Below are 25158 nucleotides of genomic sequence, written 5' to 3'. Positions count from 1 at the left end.
ACTGACCAACAGTCTACAAAAAGGCGATTCGAGAACAGCAGCAAACTGTCGACGATGGTCACTTTGGCCATTTCCCTTGACTTTAAAACCACACAATTTCCCGTGACTTTAAAACCACAGTTCTCAGTTTTGACTGTAGATTATTGTGTACTGAATATGTATCAAAATTTACTGTTTAAAACTACAATAACAATTGACATGACGCCTTATCAGTGATCGCTCCGCCCACTTAATCACGCGGCTCAGCGGGAAGAAAACCAAGCTAACACCAAAATGGCTTCTTTGCCTATAGACTGCATATAGATTTACGCGATATTCCGGATGATTTTATGGACTTGTTTAACACCATATTATACTTGTCAAGGGGTTGATGCCATTGAGTTATTCTGCAAATGCAAAAAATATACGATTAAAGAGAACATCAGCTATTTATAACGGGTAAATCGGTACATTAAACACGCTCTCAAACGCTTGCCCGCTTACCGAAATCGAACCCGTTATTACGTGTAATGGTGGTATTCGCAATAAATTAACACTTCACCGGTATTTACCCGTGTTATTAACAAAATTATTACCGAAACATTCCCCCTAACCCGTGTATTTGACACGAAATAGCGCTTTATAACTGGAAATTCGGTGAAGTTTAACGCGCTTTCTGACGCCGGGTGGGTACCTCAATCCCACATGTTATTGCGTATAAAAGTGATATTAATCATATTAAACATTGCTTATGGGACATTTATCAATCACTATAATTTAAACCGCAAAAACAACACAGTAAGTTTGGACATTGTCTGATATAAAATTAGCGTTGTACGAAATGGAATACGGTCAGGCTATTATAAATTAATTAAAAGAAAACACTATGATGCAAACCATTTTTGTATAGCATTTTTGCTACAAACCAGGAGTAATGGCCCCATGCATAAAATTTTAAATGGTTAAAGGAAATTCTCAGTGGTCGAAATGATGAAGCGTATATATTTTTTCTCTTAATATTTTCTGACTGCTCTACAAATATTTCTTTGCATTAAGTTTAGTAAATCCCTTAACAAAAACGACTGTAGCACAAAATTCATTAATTTGTTGGTTATTTTCATGAAAACATTTGCGACACAATGATGCAAGGCAGATCATATGGGGGAATCTAAATTATAAAAAAAAGCAGGATTTAGCTTCAATGAAAGCCTTGTAGCAAAAAATAAATAAAAGAGAAACGAGAATTCACGCTACATTTTAATATCGGGTTGAAGATCATCGTCTTCTGTAGCACTGTCCGTATCTGAAGCACCCTTCGTTATGGATCCATTTCCGGCGCGAAAATTCTTCGCTGCTCCTGCAAGACTCTTACTTGCTAATCTTCATCCAGTCCAATCTCCTGATGCGGCCTGGATTTGTTTATTGTCCGATCTGCAGATTCGCCATGCTTGGGCTTTTAGAAGTCAATATCCACTATCCGCTTTGATGTAACCTGAATTGTTTAAGAAAACATTACGTTTCTCTCTTTAAATTTAATAATCCCAATAGCTTTAATGTATAACAAGAATTATTATGGAAATTTCAGTCGGTCTTTTATAGCTTCAAATTTGAAGATTTGTGTTGCAGCATGGCCGCAGGCTTCACCCAATCTGCAAAAAATAAATAAATAGATGAAGATATCATATTCTGTGTTCTTTGTAATACAGTTGGCAGGCTTTAGTGCTATACAAAAGACTAATTATCAACAATATTGTTGAAGATGTTTAAACATATAAACCAATGTGATATTTACCGATCTTTGCATGTGCAGTGTGCAGCTATCACTCGAACCTTCTGCTTATCAATTCTGATCCAGGGTTCATGGGGCTTATTGTCGGCTCTAAATAATGGTGCAAGCTTGGAATTCAAAAATAAAATAAGACTGTAATCGCGAACAGTGAGTTCTGAACAAGTCTAAACATTCCCTGATATGCAATCATTATACTCATCCGGAGACTTTTGGCTTGTATTTTTCTTAAGTGTAGTGACCCTATGTGTTGATGAGATAATTGTACATATCGTCATGTTCAACAATTGGCCAGCTCTTCACATCATAACACCACCCATTAAACCTGTTCGAATACTGATCTGTGATAGGTTTTTCCGTTGAAATTCTATTTCTCGTCGTTTTTAATAAGTGCAATTGTATCTAAGAATTGGTCATTTTGCGTCATCGTTCATTTTCTGCGTTGCTTTCCGCCATTGTTGGTCCTTTATGCCTACCAGCCCATCGCACATGCGAGAAAATCAATAATCAAAACAAGAACATTAAATTCGTCTAAATTTCGCTTATTAAAACCTCATTTCAAATCACGTAAATTACAACAACCAATAGATTAATTTATCACCTTTATAATTATACTTAATAAATGACGTTACGTAAAAAAGAATTAAGTTGTACGCCAAATCACAACTGAAAGGTGTGAATAACCGGTTTTAATGGAGTTTGGTAACAATTATCAGTTTAGCCATGGTAAATGAGGTATTAAATATACACGAACGTATTTAATTATTAAATTTATAAACTAAAATAGAAAAAATATATTGAGTCATATCTTCTGTAAAAATGATTTTTGTTTTCGCATAGATTACATTTTATATTCCTAATAACAAATTTATTTCTTGCACAAGACTACCTCGTTATTTGCTTTAATTTATTTCCTTCATCATTGTATTATATATTTTTAAACAAGAATTAGTATATTTAAAAAATATGCCAAAATGGCAATGGGAATGTACGAACTGTATTGTAGCGGTTCTTCTTGAGTAAATTAAATTGGAAAAATGCAAATGAATTAAACGAAGTTTATAACCCTAATGTGATTTACTCCATCGTAAAAATGGATTTTGCATTTCATGTTATACTCAAAACCGATTTTACATTAAATAATGAAAAAGCAAGTATTAAAATAACATATGTCACTTAGAGAGAGGCGCGCCATGATACAAGCAGAAGTCAGGAAATCAGAAGAAAACAAGAGACAAGCTAGAGCGGTAGAAATGGGAATACATGGAGCATGGACAATATGGAATACAATTGACAGGAAATTGACCTGGGACGACATCTAGAAGTATGACTCCATCAGACTTTCCTTCCTTCTTAGGTCAGCCCATGACCTCCTACTACCACCCGCAAATTTCTGCCGTTGGGGAGTCATACCAGACCCTAAATGCCGTCCCGGCACTCGAGAACATGTTTTTTCTTGCTGCCCTACAGCTCTGTCACAAGGAAGATACAGATGGCGCCACGACATTGTCCTCAGAGAAGTGGCCGACTGGCTGGAACAAGAAAGGAAAAAGGAGCGCAGTCGCACACCGCGACAACACTTGACCAACTTCGTGAAGTCGGGTGAAACTGCACAGAAACAGCCGACACAGAAAACCTCAATCCTCAACGGCGCAACATGATGGAGCATGCAGGTCGACATTGACAACAAGCTGGTCTTCCCAAGTATCGTGCACACAAACCTCAGGTCCGACATCGTGTTGTGGTCAGAGGCAGTGAAACGACTCATCATAATCAAATTAACTGTACCTTGGGAAACCTTGGGAAACCGAATGCGAGGAGGCCAACGAGAGGAAAAAGTCCAAGTATACAGAACTTCTAGAAGCTTGCAACCAATGATGCTGGCGTACTTGGTTGTTCCCCTTAGAAGTAGCCGCTAGAGGGTTCTGTGCACAATCCGTCGGGTCTAATGGCATGGATAGACGGCGGCCTATCCAGAAACTATGCCAAGCTGCAAAGCGGTCGTCCAGCTGGCTGTGGCTGAGGCGAGATGATGCAGCTTGGAAGAAGTAGCGCTATCGACATTCACACCGAAGCTACGGTGGCCCCGTCCTCCCGAGATGTCCATGGTTTAGGGGCGAAACATTGACGACGGAGGGACTCCATGCTGATGATGAATGTTGATCAGCAATACACAACCACCATATAACCTGAGTCTACAGGAGATTCATGGGTGGGTGTGATATTGTATTCAACCAATGATCGAGCTAAAACAACTGGCTTTGAACTGTACACGTTGCTTCAAGCTACTGAAAACACATTTGTCAAAGATTTGTTCCTGGCCCAACCGAACATGAAACTACCAACTTGCCGGCAACCAATCCTGTTTTTCACCAACCGACATGCAGAGATTTGACTGGAACCAGCATAGATAGATCAAACGCCTTCATTACCCACCACGTGATGATAGTAGAGCCACGAGGTACTCTTAATTTCCCGTTGTTATCTTTACTATTTTAACTTATGTAATTTATTGTTCTTATTATGAACTTAAACGTATACACTATTATCAAATATAAAGCAAATGATACTTTTTTTTCATTATATTATACTAAAACAAAAAATAAAATCCTACCAAATCTTGTAGGGTTTTCTTGTGATGGAAGATATTTAATTTGAGCGTGGAACGAAAATTATGCTTGGAGATTAAAATTTGATCGAGCTATGCTAGTTCCAATCAAATCTCTTCGCGGAGGTTGTCCAGTCGATACAAGATATTCCCGAATTTCAATCGAGAGAATGTAAGGGACAACAATATACGAATAATTTTGCATTTTGGTGGTTCGTATGGAAGTAAGTTTCGTAAACAATTATTTGTTGTTGTTATTTCGATTGCTGTAATCATATGCAACGAACGTCCTTTTTTGTTTTATTAGTTTCATAATTCACGAAATGATGTGTATCCTGACGATAAAATCAATTTCGGATATAGGTATTGTATGGTAGGATGTTGTTGAATCGTGGGATCTTTTTGAGTCGAGGATGTAGAGATCGCGTGAATGTTCGATATTCTTGATAGAATGTTCGCACATGATGAAGTTAGTTACGGAAAAAAGTTTTGACACAGTCACCATAGTTTTGCAAATCAAATGCGATAAAACAAGTGGATATTGTAATTCGCCATAACTCGATACGTTCTTATAAGATATTTCCTCCCACATGTATTGCGTTTCTAAGTAACATTTATTTATGAGTATTTTCTATACTACAAGGTATGTTGACATTCTGTCACGAGATATTAACATCCTCTAGAATCCACGGCTCAAGAAGAACCTTATTTATCAAGATAGCCGTTTTACACTTTCAACTGATTATTTTGATGTTTACAGACAATAAAAAATGGAAAAAGCTACAGATATAAAAACCAATCTAAATAAGTATGCTTATAAAGATTCATAGTAATATATTTATAAACTATTTGTGATGAAACATCTTTTTTGAAATGTGCAAGAGTGAAAACAAAGTACATGAGTGAAATTAAACATTATGGTCACTTAAGGTAGCGCACCTCTAATGATTTCCCGCGATTTCTTCGAAGGTTGAAGAGCCTACTATTAGGTGCCGTAGCCTAGTGGTTAAGGCGATAGACTAGAAATCTTTTGGGATATTCCCGCGCAGGTTCGAATCCTGCCGACGACGTATACTTTTTTGCGACGCGTTTTATTTATTTTCTTACGTAATTTGATTTAATATGGCATATAAGCTATATTTATTGTTAGATATGTTGCAATTTTAATGCACATTCTTCAATTATTAAAATTAAAACAGCGTTATGGCGAAATTGGGTGATTTATTGTTGAAAATACGAACCATGCATGTTGCATTTTTATTTTTATTTCAAAAAGTAAACGGTAAATCTGTCTAGTTCTTGGTATTTTTGCTGTATATAGTGTTTCTATAAAAACTAAGTTTAAAATATGACTTAAATGATACTATTTTGAATTTTATGACACTTTGTTTTTAACCGACCCAATTTTTACTTGGCTGAAATCACTTACATTTCATGGCGCTCTTCCATAGATAAAAATTTAAAAAAAATAAATGTCTGTAAAAGAATACTTATTTCATCTTGTTTAATCTTTAAACACCTTTACAGCATCTGTACACACCAACTGCATGTCCATATTTGGAAATTTGAATGAATTATGGAACTTTTATATACCCCAGGGGTGAAAATAAACTGGACAAAAGCCGAGCGTGGGGGTGGTTTTGAAAAAATCGGTATATTTTTTTAAAAAGCATGGAAAGCCTACCTACAAATTTGCATGTAGTTCAGTGAAATGATGCTGATTAAGAAAATAATTAATTAGATTATGTTTGGATATGTGCCCATTAGAGGTGCGCTACCTTAATTATTTCCACAACTATTGACCTTTCAAAGACAATGCTAATTTAAACTTTATAAAAATGAATGAATATGGAACTCAACTAATGTATGTGTTTATTGACACAGAAACAAAGAAGCCACATAAACACTAATTGCAACACTGTTTGGAAAAGTTCAATGACTTGTGTAATCTACTTTATATTATTTCATAATGCCGAGCAGATGGAGCATGAAGATTAATGGCCTGAAAAAACCACCACTTCATTTTTCAGGGGCGGTTTCAGGCCAAATTCAAAATTCTTGTGAATGATTAAAATGATGCAAGGACTGACTTGCAGCTTACAATAGTGTTGAAATTAATTAACAGTTTCTGTACACATTTTATTTTAGAATTTAATAAGCAGCATCATTTTTATGTATTGTTTTTTGTCTTGCCCATCTTCAAAATAATTGTGTTAACATACATTTTTACTGACATGTCTTTTGTTTAATGTGCTGCCCTGCTGTGGCGTCACTTAAAATTTTTTAATCTCCATTATTTGGAAACATTGTACTGTATTGCCTTTATGCCAATGAACAGGCTGTCAATGATACTTTCACAATAACCAGTATACTTGCCGCAAAATACTATACATGCATTTCTCAAATAGTGAAACATAACAGTGATGTTTTCAAAATTGTATGAAAACTTGTTCTGCTGTCCGTTCTCTTGCCTAGCTAAAAATGGTGAGTGTTACATTAAATAAAAGTAAGGTATTCTAATGAAACAAAATGACACAAATCTATCACTAGTGCAGAAGGTTTACAAATGAACAAACAAAATTAACAAACAAACATGAAATCAATAGAGTTTTGTTGTGTTCTTGTCCTAGATTCGTACATATCAAACTCAATATACAGGCTTTAGTGTTTTCGAGAATTATAAACACAAAACCAACATGTTTGATCAAACTTGAGGAAAAGCGTTACACACGCTTTTTTTTACCGATATCACAAGATGATAATCCAATGATAAACTAGTATGTTTCATTTCTAAGCCAGGAGTGTCCTTTCGGTTGTTCAAGCATAATGTAAACTTTTTTTAAACGATGACAATTATATTGAATATTAAAATGTGAACAATTCCCTTCAAGAATATTGACAGCATAATCGTAACTTAACTGCGTCCATTATATGAACGGTTAATCAGTGTTTATACAACTTTCAAAGTATGGCCGCAGATGTTAACCACATTTTGTCCCCAATTGTCTCCAAAGGATATTTGTTATACATTCGAATGCCAGTAAAGTCAAATCGAGAAACGCTGTGTTCTAGATACTTTGGCATTGGCTTTCCTTCATCTTTTTCAAAATGCGCCAACCGACCCTCCGGTACTTCTTTAAATAGCTCTCTTAAAATTGCTTCAACAACGCTTTCATCATCTGCAAAAACGTTCTTTAAACTGTATTCTTGATGGGGCTTTTCATGAATGCTTCCATACCCAACTACCTGGTTACCACGAAACGCAACCATAGCCCGAGAGCCTTCCGCGCAGAACCAGGCCCGCAGAATTCGCTCTCGATCTAGTGTTGGATACACCTGTCTGTCATACTTCATCACCATTGGCCAGAGATCTTCTGTCAAATCCCTGCACGTGAATACAGACTGAACCGATTTCTTCATAGCCTCATTAACGCAAACTGTGTAATACGCTACTTTTGATGTACTAAAATTGAAGCCATTTCTTTCGTAACAATCCCCCATATAAGATACGGCATCCACAGCGATATTTCTGTCCCCAGCTCGTTCAATCAAAGCTTGCAATATCAATTTTCCAATCCCTTTCCCTCCGAAGTCCTCACGTACAATTACGTTTCCAATATAACAAATATCTGGTGTGGCTAGGGTGATTCCCCCGTAACCTTAAATATATACAAAGAATACAGTTAGTCATTAGGCACTGACAAATCATTAATACATGTATTATCATGAATAAGGCATACATATTTGTAAACGCGTGTATTCGTTCTTTGAAGATAAAAAATAACATTCCCAAGTAGATGACGCCTCACTTACTTATGTAGCATACTTATGTTGCGACCCAACCTAATATCAACCAAATGCTTTTTTGTCTGATGTATATCCCGATGTGAACCCGGCGAATGAGTAAACACCTACTTAGGCTAATCTTGGCGAGCTTCATCCGTGTCTATTCGTCACAAAATTACCTGCCCCATGCCTTTTTTATCGCTTTACAAAATGAATGTCATACAAGTAATGAATCAGTATTAAATCAGTTAACGTAATTAGCTCCATTTTAACTTGCCCGTTCGTCTAGCCATCCGTCGTTAATATTAAAATTGAATACGTATGTTTCAGTGATTACAGTGATCCGTTAAGCCATGATCAAGGAGGCATTATCCAAACGCAATTTATCATTTATTATAGGAATATTGAAACACCAAAAACAATATCTAGAGAGATATTTTTTGAACATCAATGGATACATAAATATTAGCTTCATATACATGACTTTTTCTTCTGTAGAAATGATTTATGCTTGCATATAGAAAACATTGTGTATTCAAAGTTATAAACCCATTTGATGTTAAAGACTAGCTCATTGACATTGCCTTTATTTCGTCACTTAATCATTATATTATATATATCTCAACACAGCGAGTTTATTTTAAAAATATGAAAATAAAATTCCTCATGTAGCAACTCTATTGCAACGATTGTACATGTGTAATATCGGTTGGAAACAAATGCATATGAATGTAACGAACTATTTGACTGCACTGTTTTATTCCATCGTTTTGTTTAAAATATGGTTATTGCATTTCAAATGTATTTTTGCAATAAAAAGATTCAACATTACAGAATTCTACAGTTATTATTAAAATTGCATTTGTCAATTAAACTTTGTCTTTTAGCATTCAGCATTACAAAGTAGGAACGGAACCAGCCCTTCTTGATTACTTAAACATGATCGATAACTCTGTAGTAGAAACAAACAATTAGGTAAACTATCCCTCTTCCCCGCCGACCCCACCCCATGATATATGTGTTGTCCTTTGTGCAGTACAATGCATGAAATTCATATAATCAATACCAACGAGGAGTTCGTTTTCAAATATGTTTTCCTTGCCAATATCATAAAAGAACATTTGACCGAAAATATTTTGTTACAATTCAGTCATCTAAGGGACCTGTGGTTGGAAGTCGGTTTATGATACCAATATCTGTCGGTTTATGATACCAATATCTGTGGTAATTCAATTATTATCCCCCGCCATAGGAAGAGGGATATTGATTTGGCGTTGTCCGTCCGGCCGGCCGGCATTTTTGTGTCCGGAACCATATCTTGGAAGTGCTTCGGCGGATTTCATTGAAACTTGGTATGAGTATATATATGGATAAGAGGATGATGCACGCCAAATGGCATTGTACACCATCTGTTGCTAACGGAGTTATGGCCCCTTGTATCTTGAAAAAAAAGCGTTTTAATATAAGCTTAGAGCTTCATCTCCATTTACACATGAACCAGAGCCATGAAACTTGCCATAGTTGTTCTCAATCATCTTAGGGTGCTTCGAATTCAACATTCATTAACCTAGGGGCTAAGGTCAAGGTCACACATTGAGGTCAAAGGTCACAAATTTGATGAATTATTCCTTATTTAGTCATTCCTTTTCTATGCATCAAGAGATTCTGCATTTTATTATCTGCAAACCCATCACAGGTACAAATGAGTTTAAAATAATTGACAAAAGGCATAACCCTTCACTTATACCTTTTCTTTAAGTTCTACACCCATCGATAAACAAAATTTATTTGGCGGGGGATATCAATTCAACGAATCTGCTTGTTTTAATAATTATTGCGGCTGAAAACGCGGTTGTTTACCAATGTTTCTGACATTTATCTGTATTGTTCAAGTAAAATTGGAAGAAACGCTTCTTATATTTGCGCCACTCAAGTAAAGCTCTCATTTTTCTATATGAGTTCTTATCAATAACGTCATCTTACCATATCTCGTCGTTAATTATGCGAATAACCAGATTCACTGATTCATATTTAATATAACATGAATATAGGGAAACAGTGGGTTGCATAGCAACAATTGATTGTTTTATGCGGTATTTTAAGAGCCCGCATTGCGAGTGAACAGAGATGTCGCAGAGTTAGCTGGGAACAATGCACCGGAACACCACAGCCATGCAAATGTAATATAACTTATATTATATAAATAGCTAAAAGGTATATGCAGATAAAAATATAATGATGTAAGAAATACTTGCATTGTAAACCGCTCACTAAAATATGTATATTTTATTATTTAAAAAAGTTGTTTGAGACACATGATGGAAAATATATTGTGTCATTTAAATAATTATAATCTTTATGAATAAAATCTACATAAAAATACCGCTAAATGCATGCGCACTATTGATAATATTACTGAAGTGTAAAACTCATATTGATATTACTGTCCTATTTCGAATCCCATTGCGAGTCCACAGATGTCAAGTGTATTATTTGATCTATCCCATTTGATATGAAGCATGCCTTTATCAGTTGTTTAAGTAATCCTCAAATAAGAAGACTGGCGTCTGTGAATGGCAATGACCCCTACAGCGCTTTGAAGCCGCACAGCAGCTATTTTAGAGTCCAATTTCGCCATAAGCTATTTACCTAAACAAAACTCACACTTCATCTTCACTCCATGTAGGTAGACTCACATACCAATCAGCTCATCATCTGAAAGCGTTGCTTTAATGGATCGGATGGCAACTCACACATCATCTGTAGGTCAAAAGCTTTGCGTTAAAAACCCTCCGGAAAACGGAACATTTCTTAGTTAAAGGCCCATATCTACCCCCAAAATCAATGGACCGAAATTAATCTCACACTTCATATGTTGATCATGTGGGTAGGCTCATATACCATAAATCAGCTACATATCTTACATCGTTTCGTAAAAAAAACTCCGTAAAACGGAACATTTCGGAGTCCAAGGCCCATTTCTTCGCCTAAAGTCAATGAACCAGAACGAAAGTCACACTTCATCTGAAGGTCATGTAGGTAGACTCACATATTTAGAATGAGCTCAATACTGGAACGCTTGCGTTAAAAACATCCCGATAAAGAAAAAATGAGATCATATAGGAAATTTGTAAGTACACCACCCAATCCTGCGCCATAAATCGATTGACCGAGACGAAACTCGCACTTCATCTGTAGGTCATTAAGGTAGATAAACATTACACAAATCAGCTAAATATTTGAAAGCTTTTCGTCAAGTGCCTTCGGAAAAAGGAAATTACCAAGTATACGGCCTATAACTTCGTCAAAAATCAATGGACAAGAAAGAAATTCACACTCAATATTTGGAAGCGTTGCGTTTTTAGTCCAAGGCCCATAACATTGCCAAAAATCAATAGACCGTAACGAAACTCACACATCATCTGTTAGTCATGTAGGTGCACTCACACAACAAATATCAGGTGTAAAAACTTTGGGGGAAAAACAAAAAAGTAAAGCCGGACGGACAGTGCGACTGCTTCGTGCCACGCTACCGTGGGCATACAAATACTGTTTTTTACACACACCTTACCTTTGTAGGAAAGTAAAGTAGGTACATACCGACCGGTTCGTCATTCTCATCTACTGCGACCATCAGGTACTTTGGATCCAGCGCAACGTTTGCTTTATGGCGTAACATATCAATACCAACCCAGTCTTCATTAATAAAATGTTCGTTTCCGACTTTCGCTGGTCTCACGTGAACCGAACTTTCCATTTCGAAACTGTCGCAATGTATGTATGTATTTCGAAGTTAATTTACGGGTCCATTAGCCTATTCGTAAGGGCGGATCACTGTGCCGATTGTTGCACAAGACTATAAGATAAAATCAAATACGTGACGTCACGCGCACCTGTGTGTTTACATCCGGTATAGACAATCCCTGAATCGATAAATTGACCGCCGCCATATTGGCTATCACGTGACCCCGCCACCATTTTGGTACTGAAGAATTTGACAGATAACAGCGTTCTACATGGGTGACACGTAGAACGCTGTTATCTGTCAAATTCTTCATGTAATGTTTAAGGCCGAATTCGCTGTAATTTTTTTTAAAGAAATCCTTTCAGTCATGCCTTTGCTTTAATTATTCGAAGATAGTTAGAAAGGTCATTTCCGCAGTCTGAAGTAAACTTTGTGATTGTTAGCGTTAATAATTCCGCAGATGTTAATTAGCGAAATTTTTAAAGATTTATGACCGAAATATACAATTTCTTTGAAAATCAGATATCTGCCTTTGATTAAAACATTATTATTTCTTTATAAATAAAAATTTTGTTCCAGATATACCCATTAAGAAAATGTATATGATTCAATACCGAGACAGAATTTTTATTGAATAGTACATTTTGTTTTTCTAAAGATTTATTATTTCTTTATTAATATTTCTTATTAAAGTATCATTTCTAAGGAAGTGTAAAATCTCTAGCTGAAATAAAATTTGTTATTTTAACTAAAATTGATCCAGAAATATTTATATGCGAAACTCTGTAAGATTTCATGTAGAGGCAAACTTTTTTTAAGTATATGGTAAAGTCTAAAACTGTGTTGTTTTTTTATTAATATATTTTATTTAAAAATTGCTTTTAAACAAACATCTCTAGCCGGAAAATAATTTTATGATTTTAAATTAACTTGTCCAGGGATAATCATTAGCGACAATGTGTAAGATGTCAGAACATGGTAGGGTTTTAATTGAAAGGTGTATATCTGCTTTTGCTTATAAATTTAATTTACTTTTTATCATTTAAATACCATTCTTATGTTAGTATCAAAGTCTGTAGCTTGAACAAACTGTGTTTGTCTTGTTCTTAATATTTACTTAATTGTTTGCTTACTTTACTTTATTTTCTTAATACAATCTAAATTTACGATAAAAATGCTCAACATGACACATATGTAAACTTAAATATTCCCAATAAATAATGTTCGCCATATTCCGTCAACGTATTAATTTCTTGCTTAAATGTTCACTATACAGTTAAATTTAAAATTAACTATTAAAACACAAACGCAGTGATGTTTTTTTTCGGTAATTACGGATTGGCAATTTCATTGACGATTGAGGAACGAAGGCATTCCCTCATTTGGAGACAATGTCCCAATGGTGGATTAAAGTGTTAATTTGTATGTCTGTGACACCATATATCTCCACATGTGTAGATGCTGTTATTAAGATAAGATACCATGCGTCACCTTCTAATAACATGTTAAATGATAATAAAGGCCTAATTCATGCTGAGTTTTATCAGAGACGTAGATCTTGGTCTCTGATTTTATGACTCTTAAACAATGCATATGGACCAGATAACAATATTTATTTTAAAAAAAAAACGAACTGTTATATGAGTATTGTATCGATAACAGAAACCATCTCAATCTTCAAATATATTTAATTAAATCGCGTCACTTCGTTTTATTGTTCAGGGACCTATACAAACATATAGGACCCTGCATTTTTCTTCAGTACCAAGATGGCGGCGCGAGGGGCGGTAATCCGCGAGTGATCGATTTCTGAGATTGTCTATAGCGTGAACGGTGTAAGACCGTTGTTATATAAATGAATGCTATTTATGTTCATTTATAAATGCGTTTAGTACTGTAGCTCAATTGTGCAATATTTCAATTGCAACAAAATATGATGTACCTCTTCATATACGTTTGAATCCAGGCATAAAAATTACTTGACACATATTGAAATTTTGAATATATATATATATATATATATATATATATATATATATATATATATATATATATATATATATATATATATATATATATATATATATATATATATATATATATATATATATATATATCCAAACATATCAACCAACTTTACGCTGTTCTTGTCCTGGGTCATTGACCCAGACTTTATGATAGCGCATACTAGATAAAAGGCCAGTGCAAACTAGCTTTAATTTTATAGTATGATCATGACCTTAACAGTATTATCATACAATAAACATCATGACGTGTCACAACAATTTAGTAAAATTTATATCTAATAGAGAGTATGATGTTTTGCATATATTCTCTCACTGCATTAATTAGCCTCGCGAATTTCCTACCAATAAAACGCAATAATTAAATATACAGAAAATATTGCCTTGTGGTACTAGATGTAAAAATAAACATGACATTAAAATACAAAAGTGAGTTTCAGTTAATTAATGAACTCTAATGTAGTGTTGCAGATAATTATTAAATAAGAATTTTTGATACAATAATCATTGACGTCCTAATTGAGTATTCCGAAATTGACAGTCTGTGAGTAATTTAAGCCCTATAACGATCCAATAGTTATACCACATAAGCTAGGGACGACAATTCCCGCTATAAAGGAATCTTTAGTTAGAACGTTATTCTTTAAGAAACTTTTGTCTCGGCGGAAAGTGTCTTCGCTGATTAGCATGTAAATTTAGTTTTAGTTGTTCTTTACCGAACGATGTATCATCTGAAAATCCATTATTTTCATTTTATCTAGTGAGAAGACCTTACTTCAAAGGTCCCATACAGTATACCAAGGTTACCACCCAAGAAAGGTGGACTGGCAATATCTTATTGAGAGATCTCTTCATACGGTATCTACTTTCTCACATACGAGTTTCTGAGCGCTAAAATGCGAGAACACAATATTTAGGCCAACAATGGCGTCGTTGTAAGTCTGATTGCATGTGGACTAATGGGCGACCGTCATTCCTATCATCGTCGGATACCCACGGCTGCTGATTAGGCTCCGCTCATATATCATAGGAATGGAGAATAACGTAATGAATAGACCGGTGGTGTCCGACGATGCATTCATATTGACTTCATCGAAAAACGCTTTCAGGCGGACTTTACAGGACAACACAGAGGCTTTGTTCACTGTACCCAAATAATGTGTAGACGAGGAGTTCGAATATTCTAAACATGATGCTTGGCCAGGTGTCGAATAATTAATTAGCAATAGTCATCGTGTCATCAAATGTTTAAAATGACATTAACCGGTATGTTTGTTTCACTAAAAACTTGGTGAGTATTGACATGCTGATTGATTGATTGATATACATCGAAGTAATGTTGGACAATAATTATTTAAGGCTAACATGAGCATTAAGTGATCAAGGTCAGTAATTTTCCTGATAGAAGATACTGCGTCCTTGTCGTGTGGGCTACGTTTTCGGAATCTTGATGAAACTTGGTTTATCTCGACAATATCTAAGCAAAGTTGAATTCTGGGTTACGTTTGAAAAAAAACAAGAAGGCAACCACGTCAAATCTTAGTAAAAATTCCAGCTCATTATTAAAGGTACAACATTTCATCCCATCTTGATGAGACTGGGACATCATGTATATATTGACACTATATAGGCGAAGTTTGAATCTGGGCCAAGCACCTTGTTTTCACTTAAGACAAATATGTATGACAAACTTATTTCCATGAACTTGGTTAGAATTTTTAGGTTGATAATACCTCAATTCAAAGTTTAAACTTTTGAAGATGTATACACAAGTCATATGGTCATATAAAAGAAATAATCCTGTGATATTGTGTGAACATGAGTAGCAATGTGGCATAATTTGAACAACATATTTCGTTATCATATCGCATGCATCTGCTTAATGTTCATAAAATATCATTATATTGATGTTCTAAATCGATATTTCATATAATCATGAACTATTTTATGTGTACATGTTATGGGCAATATGTGGTTATAGACATAATCAACTAATAAAATTACAGTTAAAGGATCTGTGATGATCTGGTTTTATAATACTAACCAACGCTGTACAAGTCTACCAGGGTCGTTATATACATATGTAACTCTTACAAAAATATTTTTAACTGTATGAAGGAAATCAATATTTATCAAACAGGGTCAATATAATTTTTTGACACGCAGCGTGTTTAGCGATTCGAAATAGTCAACTGCATCGAACCAGACCGGAACATTTCTTATAGGCATACGGTGAAGTATAAGGCCATCATCGCTGTTTGACCACGTGAAAATAACTTCACTCGAATAATTTCGATTCGACCTTGACAGCGTGATCACAATGATCGACTCAACTTTTCAATTACGTTTTTAATGTTCAATAAGTCTATTCTGACCATCTTAATATTTTTTTCCTCTGGTGACCGCGTATCCGTCAGTTAAGAAGAAGACGAGTAACATATTTTTTTTATTAAGTCCAACAATACAATAATAAAACGATATATCTTCAAAGATTGTTTAATGCTCGTTTAGTCCATGTAAAAATTGATATTTACCGCGTGTTTAACACGGCAAAGTCGATAGTTCCAGACACACCTGCAATTACATGCACTACACGCGTGGTTTCCTGATATTGAGACGTCAAACCGGAAATGCATAGCAGTCGATTGCAATTTGCATAAAGTCAATTAAACCTAAAATTTCACTGAACATAGTTTATATTAACTTTAAAAGTAATAAAACGTTTGTATAACTTTTATTTACAATTAAACTAGTTTTTATCGATATTCTTCTTTTGAGAAAAATTGGCACAAAAAGGGCTGAAGAATTTCATAAACACAAACGTTCGACATTTGTTCAAATAAATTTTGGCATATATGTTACTATTTAAAGATTTTCTTAAATAAGCGTCATTTTGGAATCGATAAGCCAACATATTTAAACAGAAGTGGGTTCCGGTAACAGAACAGGTTTATCAATATAACGTTAATAAAAGTAAACACACTGGTAAGTGCTGGTTTTTCTAAATCACTTGTTAAAACAATTTTTCTTAAGAATTTTAACTAGTGCATAAAATACAGATTTTTAAGCTGCTTATGGCAATGTGCAATACATCAGAATTACTTTATTTAATAAGCATGTGTTCTTCTTCAAAATACCCATGTATACTGCACGATTTTGCTTTACGCAACGTGATCTTCTGTCACCGATTTCAGACGTATTCAAGGATTTATTCTTATACCTTAAGATATCGGCACAAACTGCAATACAAAATGTTATGCACTATGGTTCTTGCAAATGTATTTCAATAACTTGACATATTTGCAAAAATAAAGTTCTTAACGGTGTGTTTACATTCTTTCCAGCCCGTGTCACAGGTGGTTAGCGTGTGGCTATGATATTAATTAGTGAAAACATAATTTTAAATAACGAAAAATCAAATTTTCTGAAAAAAAAATTCACTATCAAATATATCTAAATAACAAGGTATCCAACTCGAAATCATCCGAAAACGGGGTGCATCGTTTTGAACAGCCATTACTTCATCAATTTTGCAGCGATTTTCATGAACCCGGTCTTATTCAACACAGAAATGAATTTCCTTTCTGGAAATGTATATATCTTGTTATAGTATGAAGTTAAATAGTCCTTTGTCTTTCAAATTAGAACTCATAGTCCCTTAGTTGAGTGTGTATCAGACTTTTCAACTAAGAGGATGTAAGCAATAGGCAGGTCTTTGAATACAAAAGCAGTGTTGCAGTAAAAAGATCAATTTAATTTTACCTAAGTAACTTTAACCTTCTCAGTATGTCTATGATGTAAGCAAAGTATTAAACATGAATACTTTGAGGACTACAATATATTTGTAAATTCAAAAACAGCATAGCATAGTGCATTTCACGTTACATGTGTTTTATGTATTTTGTGAAACTAAACTTGTGATATAGTATTGCTGGTTTAATATACAGGCGTAAATGACCAAAATAGGTTTTCTTGAAGCCTAGAAAGACTCTGGAGGTGAATGAGATCAATCGAATATATAATGATCATTAATAAAAATACAATATTGTCTATGCTTGTTCATATTAAATGAAACACTGATCGATTGTCCGTCACTTACGCGTAATTTCTTCCACATTTACACGGTATAAAATAAAACACATTTGAACAGTTTACAGTGTAATTATACTTGAAAATGGTATGTTTAGTTTGTCGGTATTCAATACAAATACACAATTATTTCTATTCGTCCGTAAAAGGAAAGGTGCAGTAAACTTGAACGGCGTTGCTTCGATTCATGTTTGACGACACTCATGTTCAAGAGAAGTCGATGTCACACGAAAATACAGTCATAAATATTGAGTATATTGTTTCCTTATGTCAAAAGACAATAATACGTGTTTTGGTAGAAATATTTAATCATACATGTATATGTTTTTATGTGTGTATTTTCCGCGATGAAAACACATCATTTATTATTCAGTTGTAATAATTGTTGCAAGTTCCTTTTCATAAACGATTAGTCAGTGTACACTCAACTTTCAAAGGATGTGCGCAGATGTTAACCATATTTTGTCTTCAATAGTCTTCACAGGATATTTTTTATACATTCGGATGCCAGAAACGTCACCAGAAACACTGTGTTCTAGATACTTTGGCATTGGTTTACATTCATCTTTCATAAAATGCACAACATGAGCTTCCGGTACATCTTTAAAGAGCTCCCTTAAAATTGCTTCAACAACGCTTTCATCGTCTGCAAAGACGTTCCTTATTCCGTATTCTTTTTCGGGCTTTTTATGTATGCTTCCATACCCCATTACCTGGTTACCACGCAACGCAACAACAGCCCGACACCCTTCCACGCCGAACCAGGCCCGCAGAATTCGCTCCCGATCTAGGGTTGGATACACCTGTCTGTCATACTTCATCACCATTGGCCAAAGATCTTGTGTTAAATCCCTGCACGTGTATTCAGAATGAATCGCTTTTTTCATATCCCCATTAACGCAAACTTTGCAAAATGCTATTTTTGATGTACGAAATGTGAAGCCATTCTTTTCGTACCAATCCGACATATTGGATAAGGAATCCAGAGCGATGTTTCTGTCCCCAGCTCGCTCAATCAAAGCTTCCCATATCAATTTTCCGATTCCTTTCCCTCTCAAGTCCTCCCGTACAATAAAGTTTCCAATATAAAACATATCTGGTGTGGCGTGGGTGATTCCCCCGTATCCTTAAATATAAACAAAGAATACAGTTCGTCTTCATACACAGACAAGTAGTAAATTTATTAGCATCAATATGGCACACATTTTTGTAAACGCATTCATTTATTCGTGAAAAACCAAAAAAAAAAGGTTTCAAGTTGCCTTGTTAACCCACGAATAAGAAAACGCCGATAAAGGCTTATTTTGGTAAGCATACACTTCTTCCGTTTGTTTGAGTATCTGTTCGTTACAAAACATTTGACGACCCGTTTAAGCGATTAAAAATCATTTTCATAACTTATCAATCAGTTCACTAAATCCTGATTTTACAGCGCAATTAAAACATTTCCGTTCGTCTTGACGTCCGTTTTAACGTAAAAAAATCAAATACGTCTGTTTTAATAGCTGTTTGTTCGAACGTTCGTTTGGGTGTTATCGCCATAAAGCTTTCCTGCTCCGTACATTTTAATAAACGGTTTGAATCGGGTTTTAATTTCAGTGATCAGTTATGCCATGGTCAACGAGACATTAAACAAACGCATTTAAACATGCAATTTAGGAATAAGGAAACGATAGTAACATCTAGATAGAAGTTTTTTTGTTAAAATCTATGATTGGGTATATGCTCAAATATTAGAAACATGTCGATGACTATTTAATCTGAAGGAATGACTTATGCTTGCGTAAAATTCCATTTTATGTACCAAATTACAAATCCATTTCATGCAAAAAACTAGCTCGTGGACAAGTTGGCCATTCCTTTATCATCATAGTATATGCTACTAAACAACAATTAGTTTATTTTCCAAATATTTGAAAATGGCGATTCTAGTGTAGTTACTCCATTGTAGCGATTCTTCTTGGTAAAGTTCAATTGGAAAAATGCCAAAGAATGATACGAAGTTTACTAAAACCCGGTATTAACGCGTATCGGCTATTCTTGCGGTAAATCGTTTAATTGATTTTTTTAAAGAAAACATCGGACATTTTTTTTGGAAAATAACTGCGATATTTATTTATGTTTGTGTCTCACATTCAAATTATAAATAACATTCAAATTATAAATAATAATATCAATTTAATTGATTGTTGCTTTTGATGGTATTTCAGATCTTTGTTTAGTAATGTTTTATTTAATTTTAGTGCTGTCTAACCTATTTACTGCGGAAATACCCGACATAATAATAAATAAGAATGACGGACAGTGGTTTTGTTTTTGTTGTGACTATAGTTAAAATTTAGTTAAAACAAGCAATTATGCAATTAGTTAAAGTCACATATTATTTGTTTTCAATCATTCATCCGATATATAAATTTGGTATTTACACGCGAATGAACATTGCTTTAGTACCGCGAGAATACCGTGTTGCAGTCAATGTGTGTGTATTTTGAAGTTTATGAGGTCCTTTCCGAGCCAGCCTCTATAGACTTTATTATTATGTTTAGACCCGAAGAACCAGCCCTCCTACATTATTGACTTTCTAGACTTACGAAAGTTTTGACGATTTTTAAATTAAAGCTGCAATGTCCGGGGGGAGCCGGAGTACCCGGAGAAAATACCAAATAGACGCTGAATTATTTTCAGTTTTTAACCGACTAAAGATGCATAAAATGGATGTTTAAGAGCATGGTTAATATTCAGTATTACGTTTTCCTTGCAAATAACATAACTATAACGAAAATTTGCAAATCTGAAATACTTTTTTTCAATTTTGGCGTTATGTCCACAGCTGTCGATCCCCAACTAAACTGTTAGCAGAATATCGCTGCTTAAAATGTTATAATTTTTTCAAATCTCTTGCACGACGGTTATATTACATTCATTTATATATGAGGTAATGGAACGACAACGCTTCGAGTGGATTTATGATTTTCAATGAGCGCAAACAGGTGAATGAGACGCTTATTACAAAACAAGAGGGCCTGAAAGGCCCAAAGTCGCTCACCTGAGATAAAAAGAAATGACCTGTTCTTTGCAGCCCAAGATATCAATGGAACAAATGTTCTAACCAAGTTTCATGAAAAATGAACAACAAATGGCCCCCTGGCGGCCATGTTTTTTAACAGACCTGAACCATTTTTAATTCTTCCAAGATATGTCCAAATTTCATGAAGATTGGGCAAAATGTGTCTTCTAGACTGTTCACATGTTTTCACTATATACATATAAAGAAAACTGCCCCACACCCTGGCGGCCATGTTTTTTCACTGATCACGACCATTTTCAAACTCGTCCGAGACATCCACATCACTAATGTTTTGACAAAATTTCATGATGATTAGGCAAAAAATGTGACTTCTAGAGTGTTCTGAAGCTTTTTCACTATATAAATATAAGGAAAAAGACCCCCTCCCTAACGGCCATGTTTTTTTACCGAAAATTTTAAAATTACATATTACAGTTAATGTTACAAAATAATGACATAATAAAACCAAACTTTACTACACAGGAAACAAATGTTCTGACCAAATTTCATGAAGATTGGACAAAAAATGTGTCTTATAGACTGTTCACATGTTTTCACTATATATATATATATAGAGAGAAAACTGCCCCACCCCCTGGCGGCTATGTTTTTCCACCCATCATGACCATTTTCGAACTCGTCCGAGATATCTATAAAATCGATGTTTAGAAAAAAAATATTATGAGTAGGCAAATAATGTGACTTCTAGAGTGTTCACAAGCCTTTTTTACTATATAAATATAAGGAAAATGACCCCCTCTCTGGCGGCCATGTTTTTTTACCGATCCGAACCATTTTCGAACTAAACCGTCATATCCAGAAAACACATCTTCTGACCAAATTTCACGAAGATTGGATCAAAAATGTGACTTCTAGAGGGTTAACATGTTTTCACTATATACATGTAGAGAAAACTGCCCCGCCCCCTGGTGGCCATGTTTTTTCATAGATCTGGACCATTTTCGAACTCGTCTGAGATATCAATGAAACCAATGTTTTGACAAAGTTCCATGATGATTGGGCAATAATTATGACTTCTAGAGTGTTCACAGGTTTTCTCTATAGCCATATTAGGAATACTGCCCCGCCCCTGGCGGCCATGTTTTCAAGGGACCGGAACCATTTCTGAACTCAACCAACATATCATTTAGACAAACATTTTGACAAAGTTACATGAAGATTTGGCATCAAATGTGACTTCTACAGTGTTCACAACGTTTTTCTTTTTTTGACCTAGTGACCTAGTTATTGACCCAGCATGACCCAGTTTTGAACTCAGTTGAGGTATCAATAGGAGAAATGTTCTGACCAAGTTTCATGAAGATCAGACAATAAATGTGGCCTCTGGAGTGTTCACAAGGCAAAATGTTGACGACGCACGACGCACGACTGACGACGCACGACGGACAAAAGGCGACCACCATGAGCACGTTGTGCTTAGGTGAGCTAAAAAGTAAAATCCTCATACTGTATATTGGTTGGACCTTAGTTTGTACAAACGCTCAGTCTGAATATCACTTGATTCAATTTTAAAATGCTTATCCAACGGACTTGATCCATAAACAAAAGATTTATCTCAAATTGATGTGCTTACATTCGAATTTCGATGTGAAATGAAAAACTACATGAAAACGCAAATACGTGAATTTTGTTGTACAAAGAGTATTTAAGATGTATAAAAAACACTTTTTATATTTGAAGTTAATAAAATGAGAAACGCTATCACTTTAAAACATGACTTCAAAAAATGAACTAAATTATTCTTGTTTAGAAATACATATTTTCATTCTTCCGCGGACTTTTATCTTAATGTTTGAAGATGGAGAAGTGTGCTTACGCATTCGTGTACAGGCGACACGGTTTGTATACAATAAAGTACATGACCCACTGACCGTGTCGTGAACTTCAATGTTTTTGTTATGTACTTTATCCTAATACCTATTTGATATGATCATGTTTCTATTTGTCGTTTACGCAATCATTATACAGACGTAGTTTTTTGCACAATTTAAATTTGTAGAAAATAAGGTAGGAACATACCGACCGGTTCGTCATTTTCATCTACTGCCACCATCAGGTAATTTGGATCCAGCGCAACGTTGGCTTTATGGTCGAATGTGGACATATCAATGCCAGCCCAGAATTCATTTATAAATTTTTCATCTCCGTCTCTTGCTGGTCTCACTTTAACTAAACTTTCCATTTCGAACTTTTGCAATTCTCGAAAAAGACAATTAAAATAAAATACTATCTCTTGCACACCTGTTACATTCAAGTCACGCATGTGTGAGCTATCGTTATAATAATTTGTGAGGGCATGGAAAAAACAATCGTGATACATCGGCTATCTCCGGACTCCTCCGTAAGATAGATATGGAATGAATCATCTGCTGAGGGAAAAACGGTCTATAAATAAACAACGTATGGAACGACAACTCCAGTGAGAGATTATCTTCAATAGTCAAGACGGCCATACGCGGAAAATAAATTGTGTTGGCCTTAAAATTGTTAATAGCTAAGGCCATAGACCAACATATGCTAACTTACAATTCAAGAAGTGTCAAGTGTGAAATATAACTGCCTCGATATTAAAGTATATTTATTCAGTATTCATTTTAAAAACGCATGTAGAAGGATACCTGAAATGAAAACACACACACACGCCACTGTTTCGAGTGTTGATCGTGTATGACCACATTGAATGAATGATGTTTTTTTATACTTGTGGAAGTTAATAAATTGGCATGAATGGAAACAATCATTACCACACTCTATACTTCGTTTAGTTTGTATTATAACGATTATTATGTCCTCTCGCGACCGGGCTTCAATATGTGAAGACGATGAGTGAGTCCCTCTACTTCCATCTAATTGACGAACTTGACTCACGAAAGTTTGGGCATTTTTTAAATACTATCTTCAAGTGTATTTCTTATTTATTTCATTCAAATAAAGTGAATGTTAATGAGGCCTTGTGTGTTGATGGGGGCGAGTGACAAAGTCCATAACGACAGCACAACCTGTCATGCATTGTCGACACCAACTACAGTAATCAGTTCTCGTTAATTGCCCCACAATTACCATTTCCTGGTCGTCAATAGCAACAGTTAACAGCTATTAAGTATAACCTGTAATCATTACTCCTGATCGCATGTAGTGGCAGTTACTAGTATTACAAAAATGTTTGCAGCACCAAGTAGGCTATGGTAAGAGTAATTTTGCTATATAACTATCATAAATAACCCCCTTGCCTGGTCACATATGGTCACATATGGTCACTGAAGTTCTGTCTTAAAATAAGATAATTGATGTCCACAGCTGGTCTTCTTTGACATCGGAAGTTGGCTCTTCACATAACAACACTGATTACCATGTCCGCGAATGGTCGAATATAGACACAGTCGTTTGCTTTTTAAATAGCGGCAGTACGACATGTACGATGGTTGTAATCTTCTTCAGATATAAGCAACTTCAACCTGTTTAATAAGATTGCATTTAAGCCAGAATTACAAGCTATTCCGTGATAGCAATAGTTTTAAACAGACCGGGATCATTTTTGAAGATTGGACTTGAATTGGACTTCTAGGGTGTTGCGCTCACTATGGCCAAAAAGATAAACTTTTCCGTACCCTGGCGGCCATGTGATTCAACAAAATTGAAACATTTTCGAAATAACCCGAGATATCATTACAACGAATGTTTTCTGATCAAGTTTTTAAAAGATTAGACTTAAATGAGACGTCAAGAGTGTTAACAAAGTTTGAACATAGTCAATAAGGGGAACAAATCTTCCTACGAAGCTTCATGAAGATTATAAATGTGACTACTAGTGTGTTAACACGCTTTTTCTTTAATTCCACTTAGTGACCTCCCTACGAGAACCAGTAACGAACTAGGCAAAGATATAATTGGAACACATTTCCTGACAAAGTTTCGTGAAGATTTGACAATAACTGTGGCCTATAGAGTGTTCATGAGATAAATGTTCACGACGCTCTTGTTTCTAATATTAATTGCGCATGCAATTAGTGAGTTAACTCCGCGAGTGCCGAAAGTATTTAACAGTATTTTAAT

The 25158-nt window shown here is 35.0% G+C and overlaps 3 protein-coding genes across 6 annotated transcripts in view; all 3 read right to left on the bottom strand.

The window, feature by feature from the left end:
- LOC127845676 (WW domain-containing oxidoreductase-like) overlaps window positions 1-25158 on the bottom strand; it is a 323591-nt gene that overhangs the window by 75091 nt on the left and 223342 nt on the right. The gene's annotated exons all lie outside the window — the stretch shown is intronic.
- The window catches only part of LOC127845683 (ubiquitin-conjugating enzyme E2 Q2-like), an 82749-nt gene that overhangs the window by 7637 nt on the left and 49954 nt on the right, over window positions 1-25158 (bottom strand). The window lies entirely within an intron of this gene.
- LOC127845686 (uncharacterized) lies at window positions 5600-12023 on the bottom strand. Its single transcript, XM_052376770.1, has 2 exons — window positions 11760-12023; window positions 5600-8032 (listed from the first exon to the last, which is right to left on the bottom strand). The coding sequence occupies exons 1-2, from the start codon at window positions 11914-11916 to the stop codon at window positions 7335-7337; spliced, it is 855 nt and encodes a 284-aa protein (XP_052232730.1). The 5' UTR covers window positions 11917-12023; the 3' UTR covers window positions 5600-7334.

Source organism: Dreissena polymorpha, chromosome 9 (assembly GCF_020536995.1).
Source record: "Dreissena polymorpha isolate Duluth1 chromosome 9, UMN_Dpol_1.0, whole genome shotgun sequence".
In the NCBI taxonomy this organism is placed as follows: domain Eukaryota; kingdom Metazoa; phylum Mollusca; class Bivalvia; order Myida; family Dreissenidae; genus Dreissena; species Dreissena polymorpha.
Note: the sequence above shows the minus strand (reverse complement) of the source record. Positions and strands in the feature narration are given on the sequence as shown.